The sequence below is a fragment of the Phascolarctos cinereus genome, unplaced genomic scaffold, assembly GCF_003287225.1.
Source record: "Phascolarctos cinereus isolate Bilbo 61053 unplaced genomic scaffold, phaCin_HiC Scaffold_4;HRSCAF=312, whole genome shotgun sequence".
In the NCBI taxonomy this organism is placed as follows: Eukaryota; Metazoa; Chordata; class Mammalia; order Diprotodontia; family Phascolarctidae; genus Phascolarctos; species Phascolarctos cinereus.
In genome coordinates, this window is record NW_027555847.1 from 9,158,618 (window position 1) to 9,183,127 (window position 24,510).

General features: G+C 41.6%; 1 protein-coding gene across 1 annotated transcript in view; it reads right to left on the minus strand.

Annotated features, from left to right (window-relative positions):
- LOC110192978 (POU domain, class 6, transcription factor 2) overlaps window positions 1–22,825 on the minus strand; it is a 381,140-nt gene extending 358,315 nt beyond the window's left edge. Inside the window, 1 exon segment of the mRNA XM_078152045.1 lies at window positions 22,580–22,825. Coding sequence (XP_078008171.1) covers window positions 22,580–22,751 — 172 coding nt within the window. The 5' untranslated portion in view covers window positions 22,752–22,825.
- Window positions 22,826–24,510: the final 1,685 nt, after the last annotated feature.

The following is a 24,510-nucleotide window of genomic DNA, read 5'->3' on the forward strand; positions in this document are numbered from 1 at the left end:
GAGCTAAGAATCTTGATGCAGAAGGCAACAAGGAGCCATGGGACATATCTGAGCAGAGGAGTAACAGCATGATCCCTGAGAGTGGCAAAAGTTAGGAAAAATGCATGTATGAATGAGTTCATTGGGAAAGGGGGGTGGTTTCTGGCACCTTCTCCAATCATTACAAAGAAATAAAGAAACCACAATGTACATGTATGTGAGCACAAAAGAAGAAAATTTTGGCTTCCCTCCGGAGATGTTCATTCCCCTGCTTTTCAAAAGCAATAGACTTTTTTTTTCCTTTTTTTTTGTGAGGCAATTGGGGTTAAGTGACTTGCCCAGAGCCACACAGCTAGTGAGTGTTATGTATCTGAGACTGGATTTGAACTCAGGTCCTCCTGACTCCAGGGCCGGTGCTCTATCCACTGCACCCCCTAGCTGCCCCTCAATGGACTTTTTCATCAGGCAATTCGGCATTAAATGTTTTATCCAGGAAGAGGATTTTCTTTTTTCTTTTTCTTTTCCTTCTAAACAAAAGTCATGTGGTATTATGAATGCAATTATCAGACTTTATTTAATATGTTCAGTGAGAAAATTTCAAGAGGAGGAGCCAAATCCTAGCCTTTGGTTTTTTAAAAATACATTTTATACATATTTTTATACATAAGAAACAATTAATCAAATAAGACCAATTAATTATAATTTAAAAACATAAGTAGGATACAAAATCAGGTAATCTAATTTCTAATTGGAGGAAAGATTAGGGGCTTTCCAAGTTGGGAGGGGCAAAGAGTGAGTTTAGTTGAGCTGGGAGAGGGATGAGTAGGTTTCAGGATCTTCTAGTCATGAAATGGAAAGATGTTGATTAATTACATACACCTGCATTTATAAAACAATAGATGGCTTATATAATCCAGCTTCTCATGGATGAAAAATAGAAAAAACAACAAGATGGAGGAGAATATATGTGGCAGCACAAGATGGAGACAGTGTTCATAAAATAAAATCTGATTGATTCTCCTGATTCTTACACTAAACCAACTCCATTTTGGACATGGTCTTTATTTGATCGCATCAGTTCCTACCTAGATGTAGCTCTATCTACATTTATCTATCTAATTATCTATCAACCTACCTATCTTTATATTTCTGGGCAAAAAATTCACCCAGGCGAGAAGGAAAATAGGCATTTGCCTATAAAATGTGGGCTGACAATCCACAAATATCTTAAGTAGGGAATCTGGTCCAGTGGCAGTGGTGCTGGATATGGAGTCAAGATCCTGAGTTCAGATCCTACTTCTGGTATTTGTGTAGCATTGGACAAGTCACTAACTTATCTGGGACTCATTTTCCTCATCCATAAAATGAAGGAATTAGACTACAGGTCTAATGAACAGATTGAGTGGTGCCTGTTATTGTCTGGTTATTTTCACTCATGACTCTTTGTGACTCCCATGACTGGCCAGAAATATATATGATCAGAAATGTTGAGATGCCATTTCCTAGAAAGAGCTTTTCCATTTGAAATCACAAAGACAGCCTGGACCCCAGCATACCCAAGCAAGATCTCATTATGTGCTAGACTCAGCTCCTGAGCTTTTCTATCCTTTTCCATTCTCATGAGCTTGGCCTCTACATTTCAGATCATGTGTTTTTCTCCTGTCATGCGAGTGCTCAGATTCTAGGGACCTAACTTGAGTCTTGAAGTTAGGTGAATGATTCAGGAGAAACCCATTAACCTCTCTTTGTCTCTATCTTCCTGTCTGTAAAATAGGAATGATGGAACTTACCACTCAGTATTGTTTCCAGGGTTTGTGCAGGCAGATTCCCCCTTGGAGTTATCAGCTTCATGGAGATAATCTTCTCTGTACTTTGCTAGGCTGACCCTCAGACAGATGACATTCTGCTTTTTTAACTCTCTCATCTACAGGGGGAAAATTTCTTTGAAAACTTAAAGGACTATTTTGAGACTATGGACCTCTCAGAGTTTTAAGTTTTGGATTAGTCTTCTGGCTCCCAAACCTACTGTCTTCCCACTGTATCACACTGGTTCCAGGATTCTTATACTAGAGAAAAAAAGAATTCAGAATTCAACCCAATTTATTTTCTCAGTTAACAAAAGCCTGTTGAGGGGCAGCCAGATGGCACAGTAGATAGAGTACTGGCCCTGAATTCAGGAAAACATGAGTTCAAATCTAGCCTCAGACACTTGACACTTACTAGCTGTGTGACCCTGGGCAAGTCACTTCACCTCATTGACTCTCAAAGAAAAAAAAATCCTGTTTAGCCAATATTTATAAAAGTGATGAATTTTTTTTTATCATTTAGGATGTAAAAAAGATTTCATTTGAGGAATCTGCAAGAAATCTTCTTGGTGAGTGAGTGTGTGTGTGTGTGTGTGTGTGTGTGCGCGCGCACGCACGCGCATGTATATGTTTGTCTAATCCCCTCCCTGTAAAAGAGCACTTCAGATGGCATTTGAATGGCCCACTTTGTCTGAAAGGCTCAGAATGTCCATTCTTGTGCCAATAAAATTCCTTTACATAGTGAGTCATATATTAGTAAGTGTCAATTTTTAGTGGCATTTTTTAAAAGAGAGAGAAATCCTTCAAAGGCAATCTCAACACAGATAAATTTCCAAGGATGAACCTTCAAACTGGAAGCATCTTTAATTAAACAGACCTATTTTTAGACAGTGGTGATGCATTTGATTCTTTGCATTGAGTTCAATTTAATTATTGGACCAAGGATAAAAGGTGTGCTTGCCAAATATTCAGATGATACGAAGATGAGAATAGGTTTGCCAATATCTGGGATGACAGAGTCAGAATTGAAAGAGACCTTGACAGGCTAGAATATTGGGCTGAACCTAATAAGAAACTGAATAACCAGTGTCATCTTACACTTAGCTTCAGAAAACTGATTTCACAGCCAATTAATAAACATTTATGAAGCACCTACTATAACAACTGTGGTGGACCCTTAGAGATAGAAAGACAAAAGTGAAATAACCTTGTCCTCAGAGCGTTCACACTCTACTGGGGAAACAATGTGCACACATTATGTCTATACATACTATATACACAAGAAATACAAATAAGTTTGGAGAGAGGAGCACTCCTAGGGAAGTCAGGAAAGGCTTCATGGAGAAAGTGTTGCTTGAATTGAGCCTTGAAGAAAACTGTGAATTCCAAGATGTAGTGCTAAGGAAGGAGTGTTTGAAGGAAAGAACCTATGGGAGGGTGATCACTATGCTGGGATTATAGACTGCACAGAGGAAAACAATGTGTAAAGAAATTGGAAAGCTAGGAACGGGTTAGGTTGGGAAGAGCTCCAAATGCCCGATAGAGGAATATAAGATAGGAGTGGCAAAATTAGAAAGTCATTTGTCTGAAGAAGATCCTGGGGTTTTAATGGACTGCAAGCTCCAATGAACAGTGTGATATAATGGCCCCACAGGCTAATGTGATCTTGGGCTGCATTAAGAGAAGTATCAGTCCTTGGGATAAGGAGGTCATAGTGCCATGTATTCTGCTCTGGTCAGACCACATCGGGAGTATTTGGTTCAATTCTGGATATGACATTTTAAGCAGAACACTGATATCTATGAGCCTACAATTCTATGAGGTCTTTTACAACCAACAATAATCCCATGAACTCCCTTCCATAGCCTCATTTGGCACATACCAACTCTCCCTGCCAAGATCATCCCTCTTTTGAATGACCGGAGTTACAGAGACAGGCACAGAAAGGGTTTATTATCACCCAAGTTTCTGTCTGTTATTACCAAAGAAAAATGGATTGAACTTAATATGTTAGGTTTGGGAAATCTATTTTCATTCGCTGCAACCAATGGTCTGTCATAAGCCTGAGAACACTGTACTCCCACATTCCTCCCTCTACCCTCCCCCTCCACCATGGGGCTTCCTTTATGTCTTTCATGTTTATAGACTAAAGAACCAATCCCTAGGATCCAAATATCACCTCTTCATCTCTGAGCCAGGAAATGAAAGAAATGGATAAAACTGGGGAGACTCAGGGCAACAGCATCTGACAGCTATCAAAACAATGGAATTTTAAATGACAGCAGAAAGGAGCACCCACCTGTCCTTTCCCCAGAATAACCATCCCTCTGGCCTCATGAGATGTGCTATTAGCACAAGAGGTGAATCCTCACAAGAGCCTCAACGTGTCATTGCTCTACAGTAACAAATTACCTTTAACTTACTGGGGCCATCCAGAATGGAGGAACACAGCTCAAGGAAGCAACCGCTAAAACATCACCAAGGACAGCACCTTATGGGCTATAAGCAAGAAGGTCCAGGAGGATGGGGGGATGTTGGAGATGGACTGGGGGGGGGAATTGAAGGGAAGACAGATTAGAGAGATTGAGAGCTTTCGATTTGGGGAATGGTGACTTTACAAGTCTATTTATAAAGGCAGCTAGGTGCATAGTGAATAGAGTGCTGGACTTTCAGTCAGGAAGCCCTGAGTTAACATACTGCCTAAATTATTAGCTATATGACCCTGGGAAAGTCACTTAAACTTTGTCTGCGTCAGCTGTTTCCTCTTCCAGAGTAGATGCTATTAGGTTGTTGGGGAGATCAGATGAAATTCTAGACTGCATACGAGGTGCCTCCAAAGTCTTAGTGCAGACTTAAGCCTAAGCATACTTTAGCATAGATTTAAGTTTACCAAAGCTTAAACCTACACTAAGACTTTTGGGACACTGTGTGCATGGGTATGTGTAGCACACACATTTGTATGAAAGAAGTTTAGAAAGTAGGCTGAAACTAGATGTTTAAGGTCTTTAAAAGCCAAACTGGATTTTATCCTAACATCCACAGGGAGCTACTATGGATGCTTGAGCATGGCAGTTACACTGTAAGACCAGTTCCTTAGGAAGATTATGATGGCAGTTGCATGGAGGATGGATTGATGAGAGGAGAGACTAATTAAGAGAGTGTTGCTATAGCAACAACAGGTAACAAAGGATTGAGTTATGGTGATGGCCATGCTAATGGAAAGATGATGGGAGCAAGGGATATTGTGAAGGCAGAGTCAGCCAGACACAGAAACTGATTGGAAAGGGTAGTGTAGAAGAAGGAGGAGTCAAGACTGCCTTAGAGGTGGCAAAATTCAGTAACTAGGAACAGGGTAGTATTCTCTACAGAAAGAGGGAAGGATCAGGGGTTTTGTGGAGAAGGTGAAGATAATGAATTCCATTTCACACATTCAGCATGAGATGCTGAGAAGAAATTCAGATGAAATTCAGCACACAGTTGGGAATATGGGACTAGAACTCAGGAAAGACAGGACTAGATATAGGAATTAGGTACACAGAGATGGTAATTGTACCAATGAAAACTGATGACATCACTAAAGGAGAATGTAGAGAAGGAAGAGGGCCCCAAGCAGGCCATCTCCTTTTCCTATTAAGTTTGAGGGCATCACCATCCTCCCAGTGACTCAGGGCTGACTCCTCACTCTCTCACCCCTTCACCTCTGCCCCCACTCCATACCCAATGAGTTGCCAAGGTCTACTGATTTTACCTTCATAACATCTTTCACATTTACCCCCTTCTCTCCTCTGACTGGTCACTCAAACTCTATTGTAGGCTCTCATACCGGGACTATTGCAATAGCTGCTGGGTGATCTGCCTTCCTCAAGCCTCTCCCCTCTTCAGTCCAGCCTTCACTTAGCTACCAAACTAACCTTCCTAAAGTGCAGGTCTCACTATGTCACTCTCCTAGTCAATAAACTCCAGGGGGCTCCCTATTACCTCCAGGATCAAATATAAAATCTTTTGTTTGGCTTTTAAAATCCTTCATAACCTGGCCCCCTTCTACCTTTCTAGTCTTCTTCCATTTTACTTCCCTCCACACACTCTTCAACCACTGACATTGACCACCTTCCTTTACTTCAAACATGATACTCTACCTCCCAACTTTGGCCATTTTCACTGGCTGTCCCCCACCCTGCAACTCTCTCCCTCTTCATCCAGGCCTCTTGGATTCCTTGTCTCCTCCAAGCTTCTGCTTAAGTGCGATCTCCTGCAAGAAGCCTTTGCCAGTCCTCTGTCCTCCTTCATCTTTGTCCTCCCATTCTCATTTGAGATTATCCCAATTTCATCTTCTGTACAGCTTGTCTCTGAAGAGTTCTTTGCATGTTCTCTCACCCACTGAATTGTTAGCCCTTTAAGAGTGGGTATTGTTGGTTTGCTTTTCCTTTCTTTGTATGCTTAGCACTTAATACAATGCCTGGAAACATAGTGGGTACTAAGTAAATGCCTGTTGACTGACTAGAAGGCACAAAGTGGAATATGTCAGCTCAATGTCAGAAAAAATTTCCTAAGAATTCGAGCTTTCCCAAAGTGGAATGGGCTATATGGTGGGTGGTAGGGGCCCCTCACTGGAGGACTTTCAGCAGAGGCTGCAAACCTTTCTTTTGGGGCTTTGAGAAAAGGGATTCTTCTTAAGGTCTCTCTTGGATTGGGTGGTCTCCATTTGCCCTTCTACACTTGAGATCTTGTGATTCTTGAAGAAATATAGCCTTAGCCATTGGCAGCACCAGCATAGTGAAGGATGTAGGGAAGCTGACATGTTACTTCATGACTGCAGCCAGTGTCCTCTCTGGCCAAGGTTTCCCCACCTGGCTCAGAACAAGATTACCAGAGGCCAAGTTCTCACAAGGATTGTGTCACCATTGAGAGAACACCATTGGCAAGAACCCCAGATAGGGCTTTCCCCAGCACCAAGAACCTCCAGGAAGAAAGAGCTAAAACCATTAGGAAAAATGATGCCTGAAGAAGTCTTACCACCCAGGGGGTTGGCAGGCCCACCACTTCACAGAACATCTACTGCCACCCACAGGCATCTGGGTTCTGATTTCTCTGTACAATGAAAACTATTTTTGAAATGTTCATATTTTTTTTTATTAATTTATTTTGATTTATCAACAATCACTTCCATATGCTTTTGAGTTGAAAATTTTTCTCCCCCTTCCCCCCCCCCACCTTCCCCAAGATGGCACACAATCTGATATAGGCTTTACATTTATATACCCATTAAACATATTTTCACATTAGTGAAGTTGTAAGTAAAAATTAAAACCAATAGGAGGAACCACAAGAAAGATGAAACAAAACTCAACAGAAGGTAAAAATAAGTGATAGTGATTCGACTTCCATAGTTCTTTCTTTGGATGTGGACAGCATTTTCCATCCTGAGGCCTCTGGAGATGTCTTAGATTCTCATAATGCTGAGAAGGGTTCAGTTTAACAATCTTAGTCATTGCATAACATGGCTGTTATTGTGTACAAAGTCCTCTTGGTTCTGTTCACTTCACTCAGCATCAGACCATATAAGTCATTCCAGGTTTTTCTGAAGTCAGTCTGTTCATCATTTCTTATAGCACAATAGTATTCCATTACATTCATATACCACAACTTGCTCAGCCATTCCCCAATTGATGGGCATCCTCTCAATTTCCAATTCTTTGCCACCACAAAAGAGCTGCTATGAATATTTTTGTACATGTGGACCCTTTTCCCATTTGTTTGATCTCTTTGGGATATAGCCCTAGAAGTGCTATTGCTGGGTCAAAGGGTATGCACATTTTTGTAGCCCTTTGGGCATAGTTCCAAATTGTTCTCCAAAATGGCTGGATCATGAAATGTTCATTTTTGAAAGAATTATCTTCTTACTTTAGATTTAGACATGGTCAAGAAGCTACATCTCCTCCTCTCTACCAATGGGAAACTGGTATGGAAAATTGTATGGGCATGAGAATCCTATTTTCATGGTTCATGCTGTTGGGTGCAGGTCACAGAGTCCTAGGTAGGCATAGCAGTAAGGAAGGCAGCCCGATACTGTGGAGAGAGTGCTGGATTTGTGCTCAGAGGACTTGGCTTGGCTTTGAATCCTGCTGCTTCCATTTAGTGTCTGAATGACTTCAGGCAAGTTATTCAATATCTCTGGGCCATCAGGTCCCCTTCTGTTAAATGAAGGAGCTCGATTAGATACACTTTGAGCTTCCATCTGGCTTTAAAATTGCTAAAGAGTCATAGAATCTTAGAATCAGTAGGGACCTTGGTGACCATCCAGTCCAACCCCTACTTAGACAAGAATCTTGCCTCCCCATACCCTTCATCATTTGCTTAAATATGGGGGAACTCATTCACAACCAAAGCAGCTCATTTCCCTTGGGAAGATCTTTAAGTGCTAGGAAAAATCTTCCTGACATCAGGTGTAAATTTGCCTCCTTGTACCATCCAGCATCACTTCTAATTCTGTGCTTTGTGGCCAAAGAGAACATGTATGATCCCTCTTCCAGGTGTCAGCTCCTCTAGCCTTTGATAAGGGTGATCATCCTCTTCTCCACCCCCACCAGGCTTCTCTTCTCCTTGGAAATACCCCCAGTTCCTTTAGCCTATCCTTATATAAGCTGGACTCAAGGCCCTTTCCCGTCTTGGCTGCCTCTCCTTTGGACACAGTCCAGATTGTCTGTGTCCTTCCTCAAAAGTGGCCTCAGAATTGAGCCCAGAACTCAGTGGATTCTGACCAGGGCACAGTATGATAGAAGGATGATTTGCTTGGGCCTCATCACACAGCTGACACATAAAGAGCTGGTACTCCACTAAAACCCAAAGATTTTTTTTCCTGCATCCTTGCAGAAAGAATGCTTTTTAAAATCTAAGTATAGGACTTCATATTTAGTGATACTCAATCACACCTTATCTGATATGATCAGCAAGGTATCAGCCACCTACTATTAGCTGTCTCCCCCAAGTTTTGTATTCTCTTCCATCTGTGGCTTTATCCAAGTCACAGGCAAAAATATTCAATCGCATGGGACCAAACACAAATCTTTAGGATTCTCCACTACAGACCACTTTGTAAGTTGTCAAGAGATCACTGATGATTGGCCATTAGGTCTGGAGATTCCATCACCCCTAAATCCATCTAATTGTATTGTCATACCTACATTGCTGCATTTCCCCCATAAGATTATGAGTATTTTTAGCCAACGCCTTGCTAAAAATCCAGGTAACCTATTTTCACAGCATTTCCTGGAATGCTGGGCTTGTTAACCCTGACATAAAGGGACATGAGGTTAGTCTGAGATCCTAGGATCCTGTGACTGAGCAATGCATTTGGTAAAAGGAAGAAGAGCCGCCATGGGAAAGAAGAGAATGCCTGACCTTTCATTTACTGGGCCAGGAAAACCCTGGGGGATCACATGAATTAAGGGGGAAGCATGTGGATCTTTCCAGGGCTCTCAGTAATGGGCCTGACTGTTTATCCAGTCTCACCAGCTACCAATTAATCACCTCCTTTCTAAAAGAGAAAAAAGGTAAGTGTCCTGTTCCAACTTTTAAAATGGCATGGAAATCTATTAAAAGCAAAAAGGAATGAAAAAGGTTCCTGAAAACTCAAGGGTGAGGAAAGAAAAAGCAAAATCTAGCTCGCTATTTCTTTCAGCAACATGAATTAATGAACAAACAGGAAGGAAGGGAGGGTGCTTAGTACCGATGGTGTCAATTCTTGGTAGGCCAGTTAACACTCCTCCACCCCCCACATTATCACCTCCCACTCACAATCTCATTGCCACCCCCTTTCCACCTCACACACAGTTTCTCAAAACTGCTTAGGTTTCCTGGCCAATATAGGATCTATGATATTGCAGGCTGTGTTTGTCCCATGCTTGTTTGCCCAATCAGATGCCTCACACATGCTTTATCTTGTAGAAGAGCTTAAATCAGGAAAAGACCTCAACTCAGTTTTTCATTTGAGCCAAACACAATTGCTTTAATTGATACTCAAAGTGAGAAAGCCAGGTCCAAAATTCCTCACATCCCTCAGTTTCTCCTTGTCAATTTCCATAAGGAACAAATGATTAGTAAAGGACTGAAACAAAAGACCTGGGATTTCAGGGTGATGTGTGCGTACATGCTAAAGGAAAAAAAAATTCCCCAAGAGGTGATTTCAGAGATTCAAGACAGAAAGGATTTTAAGGTATCCTTTAAGCTTGAATTTCCTAAAATTGTTCCTTTGGGGTGAAAAAAGTGGTAGCCCAAACCTCCATAAAATTTTCTCCCTTGCTAAATGATTATTTCTTGTTATCCTTTTGTCTTTTTCAGATGAATGGTTGTCAGAGAGAAAATACAAAAATAGGCTTACTTTTCCCCAATAGTAATTAAATTGCAAACAAAACCACCTTATTCCTGCTTCAATACCTTCCCCAGAAAATGGCAAACTGAAAAGCTAAAAATGGCAGAAATGATAAATCAATTAACATTGTGAAAATACCCACTTGGAGAAAGTTTTAAAAAGCTGATAAGCATTGTAAAACAAAGTCTTATAATTGAATTTGTATTGAAAATGGGCTCCTCATGATCTTTTCATCTATATATGGAATGAATGATACACATGAAACCAGTTTGAAAGACGCTGTAAGAACGTTATTGGACACCTTCATTTCATCCTCCATTCCTAGGGAGGGGGCTTTGTTTTTGAACTCTTTGTGATACCACATTTTTTATTTTGCCCAAAGACTTAAACTATGTATCAAAGAATTTCCAATATAGGCCCATTAACAACAGCAAAACAATTGTATTCATTTTCTAAATGCCCCCCCGAACATTTACTTTAAAGCATATAACTTCTGATTTTAGTCTTTTAAAAAAAATTTTAATCACTTTTTTTCCAGGCAACAAAAGTATATTACTGAATAAACTGACAATCCGCCCTTGTGCCTAGGATAAATGTACAGTTTTAATGCCTCCTAATCACACAAATCAATATAAGATTTTTGTACTTGTGCATGACCTTCTTGAAATTATCCCCCCATTTTGGCAGAAGCAGAATGAGTGTGGGCTATTTGATAAAAAAACACTAAGTGTGTGAAATAAGAGCCCTCATCACTTCTGCCAGACTCCTCTTGACAGAATGATGATAGAAGCATCACATCCCTGGGAGAGTAAATGCAAACTGACAAGAGATGAGCCTTTAGATGTTGAATATAATCTCGAATTGCGCTTGGAGTGTCTTATTATCTTGTCTTTTGATGTCTGAAGGGGTGGCTCATTGTTAGAAAAAGGAAAGCCCTCACACATCTTTGCCATCTTTAAAAATTGTTTGGCCTTTAACAACTGCTTTTCCAACTAATGTCCATTTCTTCTGACAATAAATATGGCAGGTCGTCAGAAAGTGACAAACAATTTACTTTCCTTGCCACACTTTTATGGGTTTTGAGAGCTCATGTGGAAGGAAGCGGCTCTTTAAAAGCACTTGGAAATTAGCAGCATTACAAACGTTAAGACGAGGCTCTGTGTGCAGATACTGTTGTGGGGCTACTCATTACACTGATTTCCTGCTGTTTCTGGCTTGATGTTTCGCCTGCTGGTGCTAGATTCCTAAGGCTGTTCAAGTTCTTTCTTTATCATTGACTATTTTTAGTCAATGAAAAACAAATAGCAACAAGCAGGCTTTAGCTTCTCTAAGAACAGGGAAGTCTAGCACACAGTGTAATGTAGACTATTGCCTATCATGATGCAAAAAAAATCATCTTTGTTAGCAACAGATCAATATCAGCACCAGGGATTTCTTATCCAGACCCTTGTCACTTTCCCGTTCCCAATGACCACTTCCACAGGCTCTTATCCTGCATCCCCAACCACTTGATTTGAGAAAGAAGAAAAAAAAACCTTCCAAGTTTAATGATGCCCCCGGATCAATAGGATTCCTTAGCAACTAAATCACAGTTGCTCGCTAGTTTTTCTGTCACCAAGTTAGGGTTTTGCGAAAGCATTCAAGTCCTTTTCTCGAACCTCCGTCACTCGGCAAATCCATAAGAATTCTCCAAACGATCGTAAACTGTTAGAGAGTTCAGGTTATTGTATCATTACGAAAACATATTGATACACTATGGATGACAAGACATGGAGCCGCTGTTAGCTCAGTGCAATCATTGGAATACTATCAGCCATATCAGACTGGACTGGAAATTCCTACCCCTACCCCCAAACAGGCAAATGTAATCTGCCTTTTTAAAAAGCTAGCTAACGCTACGTAGGTATGCATCTGTTTATTGTGAAATTTCTAAGGATATGAAGGGGATTTCATAGAAGAAACGAAAGGACCTCAGCTTATAATGGAGAATGCTCACTACTGCCTACTTTTAAAGTGAAATGCTTAAGTAGTCATTTTGAGATTTTATTAACAATAATATTAATAACATGTTTATGTGGTAATTTAGGTGCGCTAAGTGCTTTCAAGACATTTATTTAGCCTCACAACTCTCTAAAGTAGCCCATTTTACAGATGAGGAAACTGAGGTAGAAAGTGGCTAAGTGACTTGCCCAGGGCCACTTAGCTAGTAAGTTTCTGAAGCAGGATTTGAATTCAGGTCTTCTTCCCTCTAGATCTAGTACTTTCTCAACTCAGCTGTCCACAATATTATATTAAGTCAGATTGTAAAGCGATATTTCTGTGCATATTAAATCTCTGCTGCCCACTCTGTTGGGGCAGTGGCCCCTGTCTAAAAAGCCTGATTGGGATCCCTTTCCTCTCCAAAAACAAGTCTGTGGAAACTCTTTTCCAGAATGGCATCAGAGGCTCACACGTCAATAAATAACTTTGTGTGTAGCAATGAAGTCAAAGAAGTCTCTCATAAAAGTGACCCACAGAATATCACCAGGCCCTGCCTTCCTCCTTTTTGGTGTGTAGCATGTTTCCTTCCACCCCTTTTCTATTTCTTGATACTTTGCCTAATGAAGAACATATTTATTAAGGCTGGAGTGAGAGATGGAATGAAATTCCAAGCCCTGACTTGCTTCTCCAAATCCAGAGGAAAGTTCTTGGTTTGATCATCTTTCTCTGTTTATGTTGTGGAAAGGATTAGACTTTAGGTCAGTCATCCTTTATCAGTTGTGGATGAATTCAGTAGTTTGAGATTTCACATCAGAGATATGCCTTACTTCACTTCTGTTCCAACTAAGGTGCCCCCAAAAGGAGATTCTGAATTGAAAAAGAATGTCAGCTAATGCCAACCAACCAATTAACTTGAAAAAAAAATAGACTCTTTTTACTCTGGCATCTCAATATTGGTGACTTCCACCCTGGGGCTACCCTTTCCCCAGTACAAGCGTCCATCTTAAGCAAATTCAGGAGTTGCTATGGACAAAAATAATTTACTGCCCTGAGCCATGGCCTCCTAGTGATGAGTCTCTCTGAACTAAGATCAGTCCCCTGGCAAGTGGCACACACAGTCTAGTGCCAGGCCTGACTAAGGAGCTTCTCTAGATTGGCAAGGTCTCTAGGAACTTGCACACCATAGACTACTGGAACTCTGGGTCCCTCCTACCCCAAGGGGAAGCATTAAAGGAGAGCTTCAGGGGAGAAATCTTTACATACACACATAAGTACAAATCGTCACATCTATGTCTCTAAAGAATAGAGCTTAATATAGGAGTGGAGGTGTGTGTGTGGATGTGTGAGGAGAAGAGAGTGTTCAGACCCATGATTTCATCAGTGGGGGAATTCCCAGCAAGGAAAATCCCTCCACTGATGCAACCTTTTCTTTGTAACATGTGGTCTTTGAGAGCTGCCTGGGACATTGAGGGATTGAATGACTTGTTGAGAGATGTACAAGGCTTGACTCTCACTTTATCCACTCCCACGTGACCATTGAGTTTAAAGTTAAACCTTGTGAAGGTGCTGTACCTTCTAATGCTGTCTAGCCCCACCCCACGGAGTGTCTGGATATATACATAGGTTGTGAATGATTAAATGCAATTTCTCTACGCCAAGCATTGAACAAACGACATTTTCAACAGGACCCATATATCATATAATTGTATATACATAGGTAATGAAAGTACCCCACACAAAACCCTTTGGAATGCTTAGCTACTCCCAAAGCTTGCCAGAGTTTATATTCCTTTCAAGAAACATTTCCAACATGCCAACATGTTCTAGAGCTCCTGAACGTCTTTACTCAATGTAACAGTGTGTCTGCAGAGGGTCCAGGCTGTTTTCTTCACACTATGGGAGAGGAGAGAGATAGAGACTCACTTTCCTTCCAAGGATGCTGAAAGCCAAGCTCTCATTACTCTCCATCCTTTGGTCGGATATTAATTTAAATGAGCTTAACCAAAAGCCGTTTGATATCCAAGTAATTGAGAATTGCATTTAAATGAGATTGTAAGAGTGGCACAAACTGGAAACAGCTTATAATTGTAAATCAGCCTTAATCAATTTTGTGTTGAACATACAGGGGATCTTTGCTGACTATGCATGGGCATCAGTATCCAGAAGCCAGAGTAACATGCAGGCTAGATCCAATGCACACATACATTTAGATGGTTCCTTAATTCATGTGCACTCCATACACGGTGGGCAGGGGGGAGAACAGAAGTAGAGGCGGTTGTTTCTAAATCCCAAGTTTAAAGGTTGGCTAACTTGGTCTTTCCCAGCTTCCTGCAGCCCTCCACCACCACTGGGACCTTTTCTCCTTTATTAGGCAGATGAAACTCAAGGGACCCCCCAAAGTTCAGGAGTGCAACAGTTTGCCAAACAGGAGCAGTCTCAGAGAGGAAGATGAAACGGCTTAAACCAGGGCGATCATACAGCCTGTCTCAAGGCAAACATCGAGCTGAATTGCTAAAGAACCCTTTTCATGTTTGCTGGTAGGAAGGACTGTACGGAAACCAGTTTTAAGAGCCTTTCTGTTCTCTCCTGGATGCTGCGGTTAATCAGCACATTCAGCCTCCTGTCTGGATACAGGCACATTTTGCCAGAGCAAACTCAAGATGTATGTCCCGAACAGTAAGCTGAAGGACTCCCCGTGAAGTTCACACACACCAACATTACTTAGTTTCTCAAAGTGCGGGCACTCAGGTTTCTGTTCATTTTTAAGGAGTGTTGCTGGTGGTACAACCAAAGAGGTTGTTTGTTAACACATTCAGCAATCAGGTCAGGCTCAGGGGCCTTTAAAAAAAATTAGAGGTCACTTTTCTTATCCCTTTTAAAGACTTTAGAAACACTATAAAGGTATTCTGAGATGCACATTTACATTGTCATATTTATTCATGTTCTTACGAATTTGGAAATAAAAATATCTCTCTTGTCACATCTCTGAACAAAAGAGGGAGCCAGATTTAAAAAAAAAAAAGAAATATTAGGGTCTTTCTATCTTAAATAAGTGGGGCTTTATTTCCTCCAAATACTTACAAAGCAAACTCAATTTCAATTTCTCAGAGAAGGACAAGCTTCCTTGAGCCAGCCAAGCTCCAACGCTATTCTTTTCTGAGTGACCTCTGCTTTCACACTAAAAGGGGCTTAGTCCTGTTTCTGATAGCAGCAAAACAGGATCACATCGAAGAGCAAGAGATGTCACTGTACAAGTCTGCCCTGGCTTCATACTGTTATGGGCTCTGACTTCTCTCCAGCAAGAGAAATTCCAAGCAGGAATTTACATTAAAAGAAAGAAAGACAGTCTGGTTACTTTAAAGGCAGGGGAAGGGGAGGGGAGACACAGGGGCATTGATGAAAGCCCAAAGGGATTCCTTCTAAAGGAACAGAATTTGAATGTTTCAATAATGCTATATGTTGAAATCAGATCCACAAAAAGAGTAGTGTTAAAAGCTTTAGCAATGAGCATTACTGTGTGCAATTGATAGATAGTAGATGTTTGATGATTACAATTCACACACACACACACACACACACACACACATCTGTATTTATGTACATACATACATACATGCATACACACCGAAGAAACCATAGATCCAATCCCCCTAAGAGTATATATAGGTACACGTGTATATTTAATGCATATGTGCATTATATAGGTATATGTTCATTGCAAATTGTTTTTCTCTTCAGAAAGGAAAGCAGAGACTTGGTAGGGAAAATAATTTAAAAACCCAAAGCATGAGCATAAAGATGAAAATATTTAAGTGGTATCAATAAAAATGAAATTGGAGCTGAGCATGCCAAAAGAGCGCAGACCCAGGTGGAGGACCAAACAGAAAAATCCAGAGCTCCATAGGATATTAAAGAGAAAACCAACCCACTGGAGAACAGCAACTGTTACTATAAGCTTTCTTCAGCTACCTGTGCCTTTGGATATTTTTAAAAAATTTATTAACCTGACAGCAGGAAACTTTCTCCAGATTGCCCCCTGACAGGGTGCCAGCCTGGTATAAGCACTTTTCTCACTTTTTTCTTTAGCATAGGAATATCAGGAGCCATGTTAAGTGGTGCCATGTGCCTGTTTGGGCACCTAGGACTCCTGCTCTTACCCTGTCTGAGCCCAGATGCATTCCCATGGAGGGCCTAGATAATCGGAAGCCAATAGAAAGCAAAATGACACCGTGAGGCCTCTCCTTCCCTATTCCCATCCACTTCCTTTTTAATGTGTGAATGTCTGATGTATTATTAATCACTAAACATAAACCAGCAAGATCCTCAATCAAAGAAAGCATCAGCTTTCTCCCAAATTGTCTGTTTGCTGTCGGATAACAAGTAGATGCCCTTTGAAACTGTTAGCCACTTATGTCTTTTCTTTCAGATGGAGGGCAGACAGAGGGGAGAATTTGATTTGGTTAATTCCTGAGAAGAATAATGGCTACCAGGTCACTGTCAAGCAATTAAATTTGTTTCAGGATTTAGACCGTTTTGAGCTGGAAATATTGGTTAAAGCTCCTCCCCAACACACACACACACACACACACACACACACACACACACACACACACACACACTGACTCTTTTGCTTACTAAGAATTATTCTGTAGTTTGGATAGAAGGAAAGCTCCATATTAACAAGCTAACTCTGAGGAAAAACAACATTGGCTTTGCTCCACCAAAATGGGATCAGTTCTAGAAAGCGTTCAGATGGTGATCATCTTAGAATTATCCTAATGTGATCTGCGGCTGGGACATTTAAAGCAAACTAGAAAAGTCATGACCGTATTAATACATCGCAAGAAATAAAATCCAAGACCACCTCATTAAGAATTTCATTCACTGACCTACCACGTTGTGCTTGGATATTAAGCATGCCTCACTGTAAAACAAACACATTCAAAGGCAGACAAAGACACAGGCAGAGAGACACAGAGGTAACCTTCTCCTCACCTTTGGACCTCTGACCTGAGGACATCAGGCCTCTCTGGAAGAAGGAGAAGAGAAAGGAAGCAGGGATAAATTCACTCGCTTATGTCACATTCCCGGGTGCTGTCCTACATCCAAGCACTACTGGCGAATGGTGACGGCTCAGGGACAATACATGGCTCACAGTTTGGCCACTGCAGGGCTCTCACAAGATTGCTTAAAAGAGTGGGGTCCTTCCCTCATGTGCAGGTAGGTATATTTTTATAAATATATGTAAATGATAACTAATATTGTCAAAACACATGCATCATCTCCACTGGATAACAACCACCTTATGTTAGATTAAAGACTCTCAGTAACATTCTTAAATGCACACCATTTCCTTGGTCACCAGATATCAAAACACACCTAAAGCTATGATTCTGACACCATCACAATTAGTTTCTGACTTAATTGAGCAGAATCCTGGCTACCCCAGTATTAAACAAACAAACTTAAAGTGACTACATCATCACAGGAACAAATTCTCAAATTAGACCATTGGTAATATTTGTTTTTCCCTTATAAGAAAGAATTCCCGTATTCTCCAATGAAACTGTTTTCCCCCCGTCAACTGAAATGTGAATTTTTGCTTTGATAAAAATATGGCAACTCTTAATTTCCTATAGCAAAATAAATGTTCCACTTGTGTGCATTTCTCTGTCAGATCCTAAACACTTCCCACCACCATACCAAATTCCTCCTGGGATAAGGCCCTATGTTCTAAGGTCTTGCCCTTAATACATTTTATGAGCAAATTATTAACAGAGAAGCATGAGGTCCCTGAAAGAGAGGCTTAAATATAGTGATGAAATTGGTGATATTGTAACAGGAGTCACAATTTGTCTAAGTGTAGACTTCCCCACAATCCCCCATCAATGACCTCCACTCTGACCTGCACAGACCACTGTCTCTAGGGGTGAAAGACAATTTATTCTTTCATCCTTTCATAGCTAAAAATGATTCTGCTGCAATAAATTCTAATCAAGCTAAACTGGATGATAATTTTCAAAAAATTCTTACAATAAATATTTTCTGTAAAAGAGATACTGGAAAATATAAGGTAGAACTGCACCCTCCACCCCACCCCTAACACCAGCCCCTTAGACAGAAGACTTTCTAGCAAAGATTCCTCAACTTAACTTGTAACCCTTTTCAGAGAGTTCACAGATAAATGACAATGAATACCCACTCTTTTGAGCTTAGTTATATGCATGCAATTTCTTTTACTCTGGAAAAAATACAGCAACTGTTAAAGGCATGGGAAACACTTTTGCTTTCAGGTGCTCTGTTTCTCTGTTATGTTTCGTTGAAACCTCAGTCCAAGGCACTGCCCGTTTCAAGTACAGTCCAGTGCTACTGAAAAGCAAAACCCAAGCTGAGAGAGACACGTTATCACTGGATGAAAAGCAATCATGAGACTGAACTTGAAACAAGTAAAATTTCCCCAGGAGCAGACATGCTAACAATTTATCCTTCGATGCTCAAATAGAAGAGAGGAAATATTTAAGACATGTTTCCACAAGGCCTAACTTTTCAGCCTGAATAAAACAAACTGGATTGGAAAAAACCTGACTATGTGTATTACTTTATCCAATCTATATCTTCCATCCTTTTAGGGGCCATTCCTCTTATCAATTATTTTAAACTCGAACTACCCCCTTTCAGTGAATGTGAAGAAACAATTATTGAATGGGCCCCAAAACTGCAGAGGAAAGTGTCACGATTAATGCATATGGTAGAAATGTCACTATAGAAACATGTTCGGCCTCTTCAGCCTAAAGGCCACTTGTGATCACGGTTCAGAGTGTGGACCTTGTTAAGGTGATAGTAAACAGCTGCCCTATGGGAAATCCCTCATTTACTCCTCCAGCTGAAGCACCAGGAACCAGGATGACCCTGGGACAGGCCTCCTCTGACATAGGAGCTGCGTTTCCATATCCAGGGTGGGGCTTCCTGTCATGCCATCAAGTTGACCCAAGAAGCAAGCTTTTTCTCGAGGATTTACACAAATAAATAACACCCCACTTAATGATTTCTAGGCCCAGGCTTCTTCCATATGAAGCAGATTTATCTCTCATCAGTGTGCTATCATGCTGACGGGCGTGCAAGTTAAGCAAAGCATTACCCCTGACATAATTACTTCAGAGAACACAGGGGCCCTCTTTGGAACTTCCTGCTCACTCTGGCATCTGGCTGCTCACTTCTCCTTCTGCCCTTCTGAACTCTTCAAAGCATTGGAGATTGCTGCTCAGTATGTTTCCCCCTAGATGCTCTGAGTGTCAGGGTATAATTTAGAGAAAAGCATAAAGGGCCTGATTGTTCCTGGGATTTCCTTTGTTCATCCACAGAGGGCATTCGGAGGAGGCTGGACCTGCACAGAGGGTGGCAGAGGGCTAGGGCACAGGCACCAGCTCTGGACCTCCTCGGCTGAGCCACCCAGTAAAGCCTGGATGGGAGACCCTCCCCTGGAGCCCACTGATTAACACATGACAATGGCAAAGGCATGAAAAACGAGGCTCTTTGTTTGCCTTACTCTCGGTTCCTAATCTTACTCTTGGGCTTGTGGTGAATCTTGGCCAAAAAGAAGCTTCCTTTCCACCTGTTTTGGTTTGGTGTGAGTGGCTCTCCTTTCTGGGACATGGTATGCCTTTGTGGCCACTCCTTCCATTTCCATTTCCTGATCTTTTTTAAGTAGAAAAACAGTTTTGAGGAGCATGTTGCAAGCTCTCAAGCATTCCCCTAATGTGAGTCTCCTTGGGGAAAGGCACAATAAAAGAATGGGCCCTAATGAAGAATGTTGAGAAAAAGAATCTTTGCTTCAGTTTAGGGAAGGTGTTTTGTAGATGTCGTCTGCTCCCTTTGGAATACGATTCTTGAAATGCTCATCTGGGCAGCTCAAGTCAAAAGAGACAGACTTGGCCTGGTGGAGTCCATTCTTCAAGTCAAGGCTAAGTTCTTAGCCCAGGCAGCACCTAAGCTTATGATAAGTCAGTCCCTGGATGACTGGAATCCTTTTAATATTTTTCAACAATGTCTATAGGAAATTGAAGGACAAAGGTCTAGCTTGCATTTGGAAATCTATAACTCCCTTCTCCCAGTCTCCTTTTGCTCATGTTTCCAGGAATGGTCCTTATTTTCTTGTTCTGTAAACCATATAACTAAAAGCTGGGACTCATTGACAGTAAGTCTGAAATGCCATATAGAGCCCGAGAAAGATAAAAGCCCTTTCCTAGGCTTAGAAAACAATTTAGAGGCTCCCCGGTTCTAACCTCACAGAATGTAAAATGAAGGAAGTCATAAAATAAAGGTCTAAAAAATGTATCCTATAAGTAAGTCAGGGGATTCCAGAAAAAAATGGTCCAATAGCCAATGTGTCATTCCCAAATCACAAGCATCCTAAACTTTTTTCCTGGTCTAGCAAAATAATATGCCTTATTATTATTTATTATTATTATTATTATTATTATTATTATTATTATTATTATTAATAATTTGATTCATTTTTCCTCTTGGCTTGTCCTCCAGAAAACAAAGTTGGCAACAATTATCCCTGTTTGAGAACTTAGAGAAATGTAAAGGAGCTCTGAGCTCCTCATTCATTTGTGTGTTTACTTGAGAGAAAACTAGTCAGTCAGAAGCACAGGAGTAACTGTGTCAAAGGCAGCTACTGACAAGGATTCATGCCCACTTTCGGCACTGACTTGTTTTCAGCTCAGTAATACATCATCTATAGTTAATGTGGAATTCACTGCATGAGGGTCAAAAAACTATTCAATATTGATCTTTTCAGGCAGATTAAAACTACATAAGCTTTTAAAATATATTTTATAAGCACATCGCTTGACCCATCTCTCCCTAACCTCCTCCTCTTGCCCAGCAAAACAAGGCAATGGTTAATTCAGGAAATTCATGTGTTTATTACTAATAATGCTTTCCATGAATTTTAGAATTCAATCCACATCACAGTATCATGTTGGAACAAAATTGACTCAAATGAGAATGTTGGGCTTGGTCCACGTATATTGAAGCTAGAATGGCTGATTTCTGCAGGAGAAAGGTGACCACCAATATCCTAAAACTGAATTCTAGCCTACTGTCAAGTAAGTACAGTATCTGGTTTTGTGTTGTAACATCCTATCCTATCTTTCAAATAAAGTTTCTCCATAAAATACTCAGCATGATACCCTAGGTGCCCCAAATGATGAAAAATTATCCATTTTTAAAACACCCTAGAAATGCTAAGGACTGCCCAGTCTATTGTGGTGTGTTCTGCCCCAGGGATGAAATCATCAACTTAGATATTAATCACAGTGTTAAGACTTTTTAAAGGCTGTACTCCAGGCAACGGGAAGGTTTTCTGACATTCCAGCCAGTAGATTCTGCTTATATGAAGGCAAGCTGACTTTGCCGGGGCATTGTCTATTTCTTTTTTTCAGAAAGTCACGTCTGAAAATAATTAAAAGGAAGTCTTTGAGGAGTAATTGTCCTGAAAACAAAATGCCACGTCTGTGCCATGAAATGCTGCTCAGGCAGAGACGTCCATAACACCATCAGCCCTGGCTGGCCCCGTGCCTCCACAACTCTGTTCCCCTTTCTGATTAGAGATCACTGTTGCCTGGGCTGCCTTACAGGGTGTCATCTGTTTGAATGACAGATGTCTAGGCCGGCCAGACCAGCCACACTCTTCTCCCTGCTCTGTTTTGGTTCCTGAGATAGGGAAGTTTATGGCTTCCTTAGGCTACTGAGATCAAAACTGTGGCTACCATGAACACTGTCTCAGATGGAAACTATGTATCAGATTGAAACCGTGTATCAATATGTAACAAGGGAAAAGGGCCACGGGGGATGCTGAAATCGACAACACTCTAACCCCTCAGACAAAACAAAATCCTTCCGGTTGAAATTGACAAAACAATCTGCCTTTCTCCGGACCCCCTGGGGTATGGCTTTTGTTGATCTGGGCAGAATGGTCTCTATGGGTATTTTTCTCCTCTTCTCTCCTCTTTAGACTACAGAAGCGAACCACTTCCCCTTCCTCAAAGCTGCCACACAGCCCACCAGGGAGTGGATATATTTATTCAATCAATGCCAGATGCCTTTCGCCCCGAATACTGAGGAGACCCGGATCCTAAGCATTGCCACCTTCCCTTTTCATCATCCAGACCCCACTCAGGAACCCAGGACAGACAGGTGGCGGGCAGCTTCGACACCGGCATGCTTTAACTTGCTGGTGGGCTCAAAGTTTGGAGGGCAGTCCAGGAGGCATCCGGGAGCCGCCTCGGGGCTGAGCCCCTGCCGCCCCGAACTCCTCTTTTTGCACTTGGGAGAAAAGGGGACAAACACCTCGACGGGGGGGAGGGGGAGGGATAGGGGAACGCAACTGCTCTTCCGGACAACACGGTCGGGCTGAAATGAAATACGTCGCCACACTTACCGAAGAGCTTGCTGGGAGCGTCCTGGCTGTCATTGGATTCCCCGGGCGCAAGCAGGGGCTCATTGAGCTCGCTGTCTGGAGTCGCTGCCTGGTCCTCACCTCTCAACTCTGCATTCATTTCACTCCGCACTGACAGCAGCAGCGAGGGCTTACTGACTTGTCCAGTTATCATTGGATCCTAGGACGGGGAACAGGAGTGAGGGGGGAAGAAAGTGGCAGCTTTAGCTGGCTGGCGTGCTCTCTCTCTCTCTCTCTCTCTCCTCTCTCTTCTCTCTCTCTCTCTCTCTCTCTCTCTCTCTCTCTTATCTCGGGCTGCTTCTGCCGTTATTGCTGGCTGCAGTCAAGTGAAGAGCTATTACGGATCCAATGAGTTTTCCATTACTCCCCCCCCCCCCATTAAAGTGCAGCCAGCATGGGAGAAATGCAGGATGCTTGGGAAGGAAAAACTTCTTTGAAAGCCACATGAGCAACACTGCTTTAATTGTGGGATGGGCTTGGCTAGGGATGTTTTTACACCTTGTTCTGGCTTTAATAAGGAATGGGGGAAAACAGAGAGGGAGGGAGAGCTGGGCTTGGGATTCAGGAACCCCTTCCAAAGGTAGAGCACCTCCCAGGCAGGAGCCAGAAGCTTTAAAAGGAGTGATAGAAGCAAAGAAACCCTATCAGAAGACCAAAGAAGAGAAGAAAAAGGAAAATGGAGGGGAGAGGCAAGGATGTAGTGCATTGATAAAATAAAAGATATTTCTCATATGAAATCAATGTAGAAATAAGTTACCTCCACTTGCAAATTTGGACAGGAGTGGTCCCTTCCCACTCTACCCCCAGTTCTGATGCATAGTTTAAAAACAAATAACACTATAGATACGGATATAAGTATAGATATAGAAGTAGGTTTAATACTGATATAGATGTATGTATAGATATAGACGATATGCATGTATCAACTAAAAATTATTTAAAAGAATGGTGAATATACTTACAAAAATGTTTTCAGTTAGTCTTGTAGGAGGGACATGGCACTCACACCATGTTACAAAGAGAAATCAGCAACAAAAACACCACTCCACTCTCAACTCCACCCCCCAACACTCAACTTTTCCCCCTGCTGATTTGGATCTGTGTTCTCTCCAGCTCAGTCAGAGGGCATTTGGGGGTTAGTATGATTCCCAAGCACACTCTATTAGCCAGTTGGCAAACTAAGATGTATCGTACTACTGGAGCAGAAAGACCAGCAGCAGAAGGGAGAAGAAAGACCTGAGTGACCTCATTGGGCTCCCACAGCAGCTATTTATGGCCAAGTTCATGCCTAAGTGGCTTTCGAGCAGGGGACAGGTGACCAGCTTGGAAGCAGCTTGGTCAGCCTGCACCCGAGGTCCCAGCTTTATGTTGGCCTGAGGTCGCCTGAGGGTTTTTTAATGTAGTCGTGTCTGGAAAGTGGATTTGATATGACACATGATAATCTATGAAAATGTTAATCAATAGCGATAGTTTAAGCTGTCATGAAATGCACTTCTCTGGTCAATACTCATCTCCCTGAAAACAATGTCACTGTCACCAGGGCTTAATTTGCCCAGCACTTAAATATCGGACTCTGTGCATCAATGCACTCCTCTCCCTTCAAATACTGTAGGTAAATACATTTTCTCCCTATTTAAGGCTGGAGCACTCAGCCCGCATTTAGCTGAGCCGAATCCTCCCTTTTGAATACCTTGATAGGTCCACTGGAGGGCAAAATTAATACTTAATTGAATCTCACAGTCATCAAAATAATCAATACTTTTTTATTATTTATTCTTTACAGTCTGTTGACTGTTTCAAATCTCTGAGGGAATGGGGGAAAGGATTCATGGCTCTGAAACACTGTCATTTAACAAGGTAATTTTCAGTGGGGCATTAGAGGTTGTGAAACATATAATAAAACAAAAATGGTG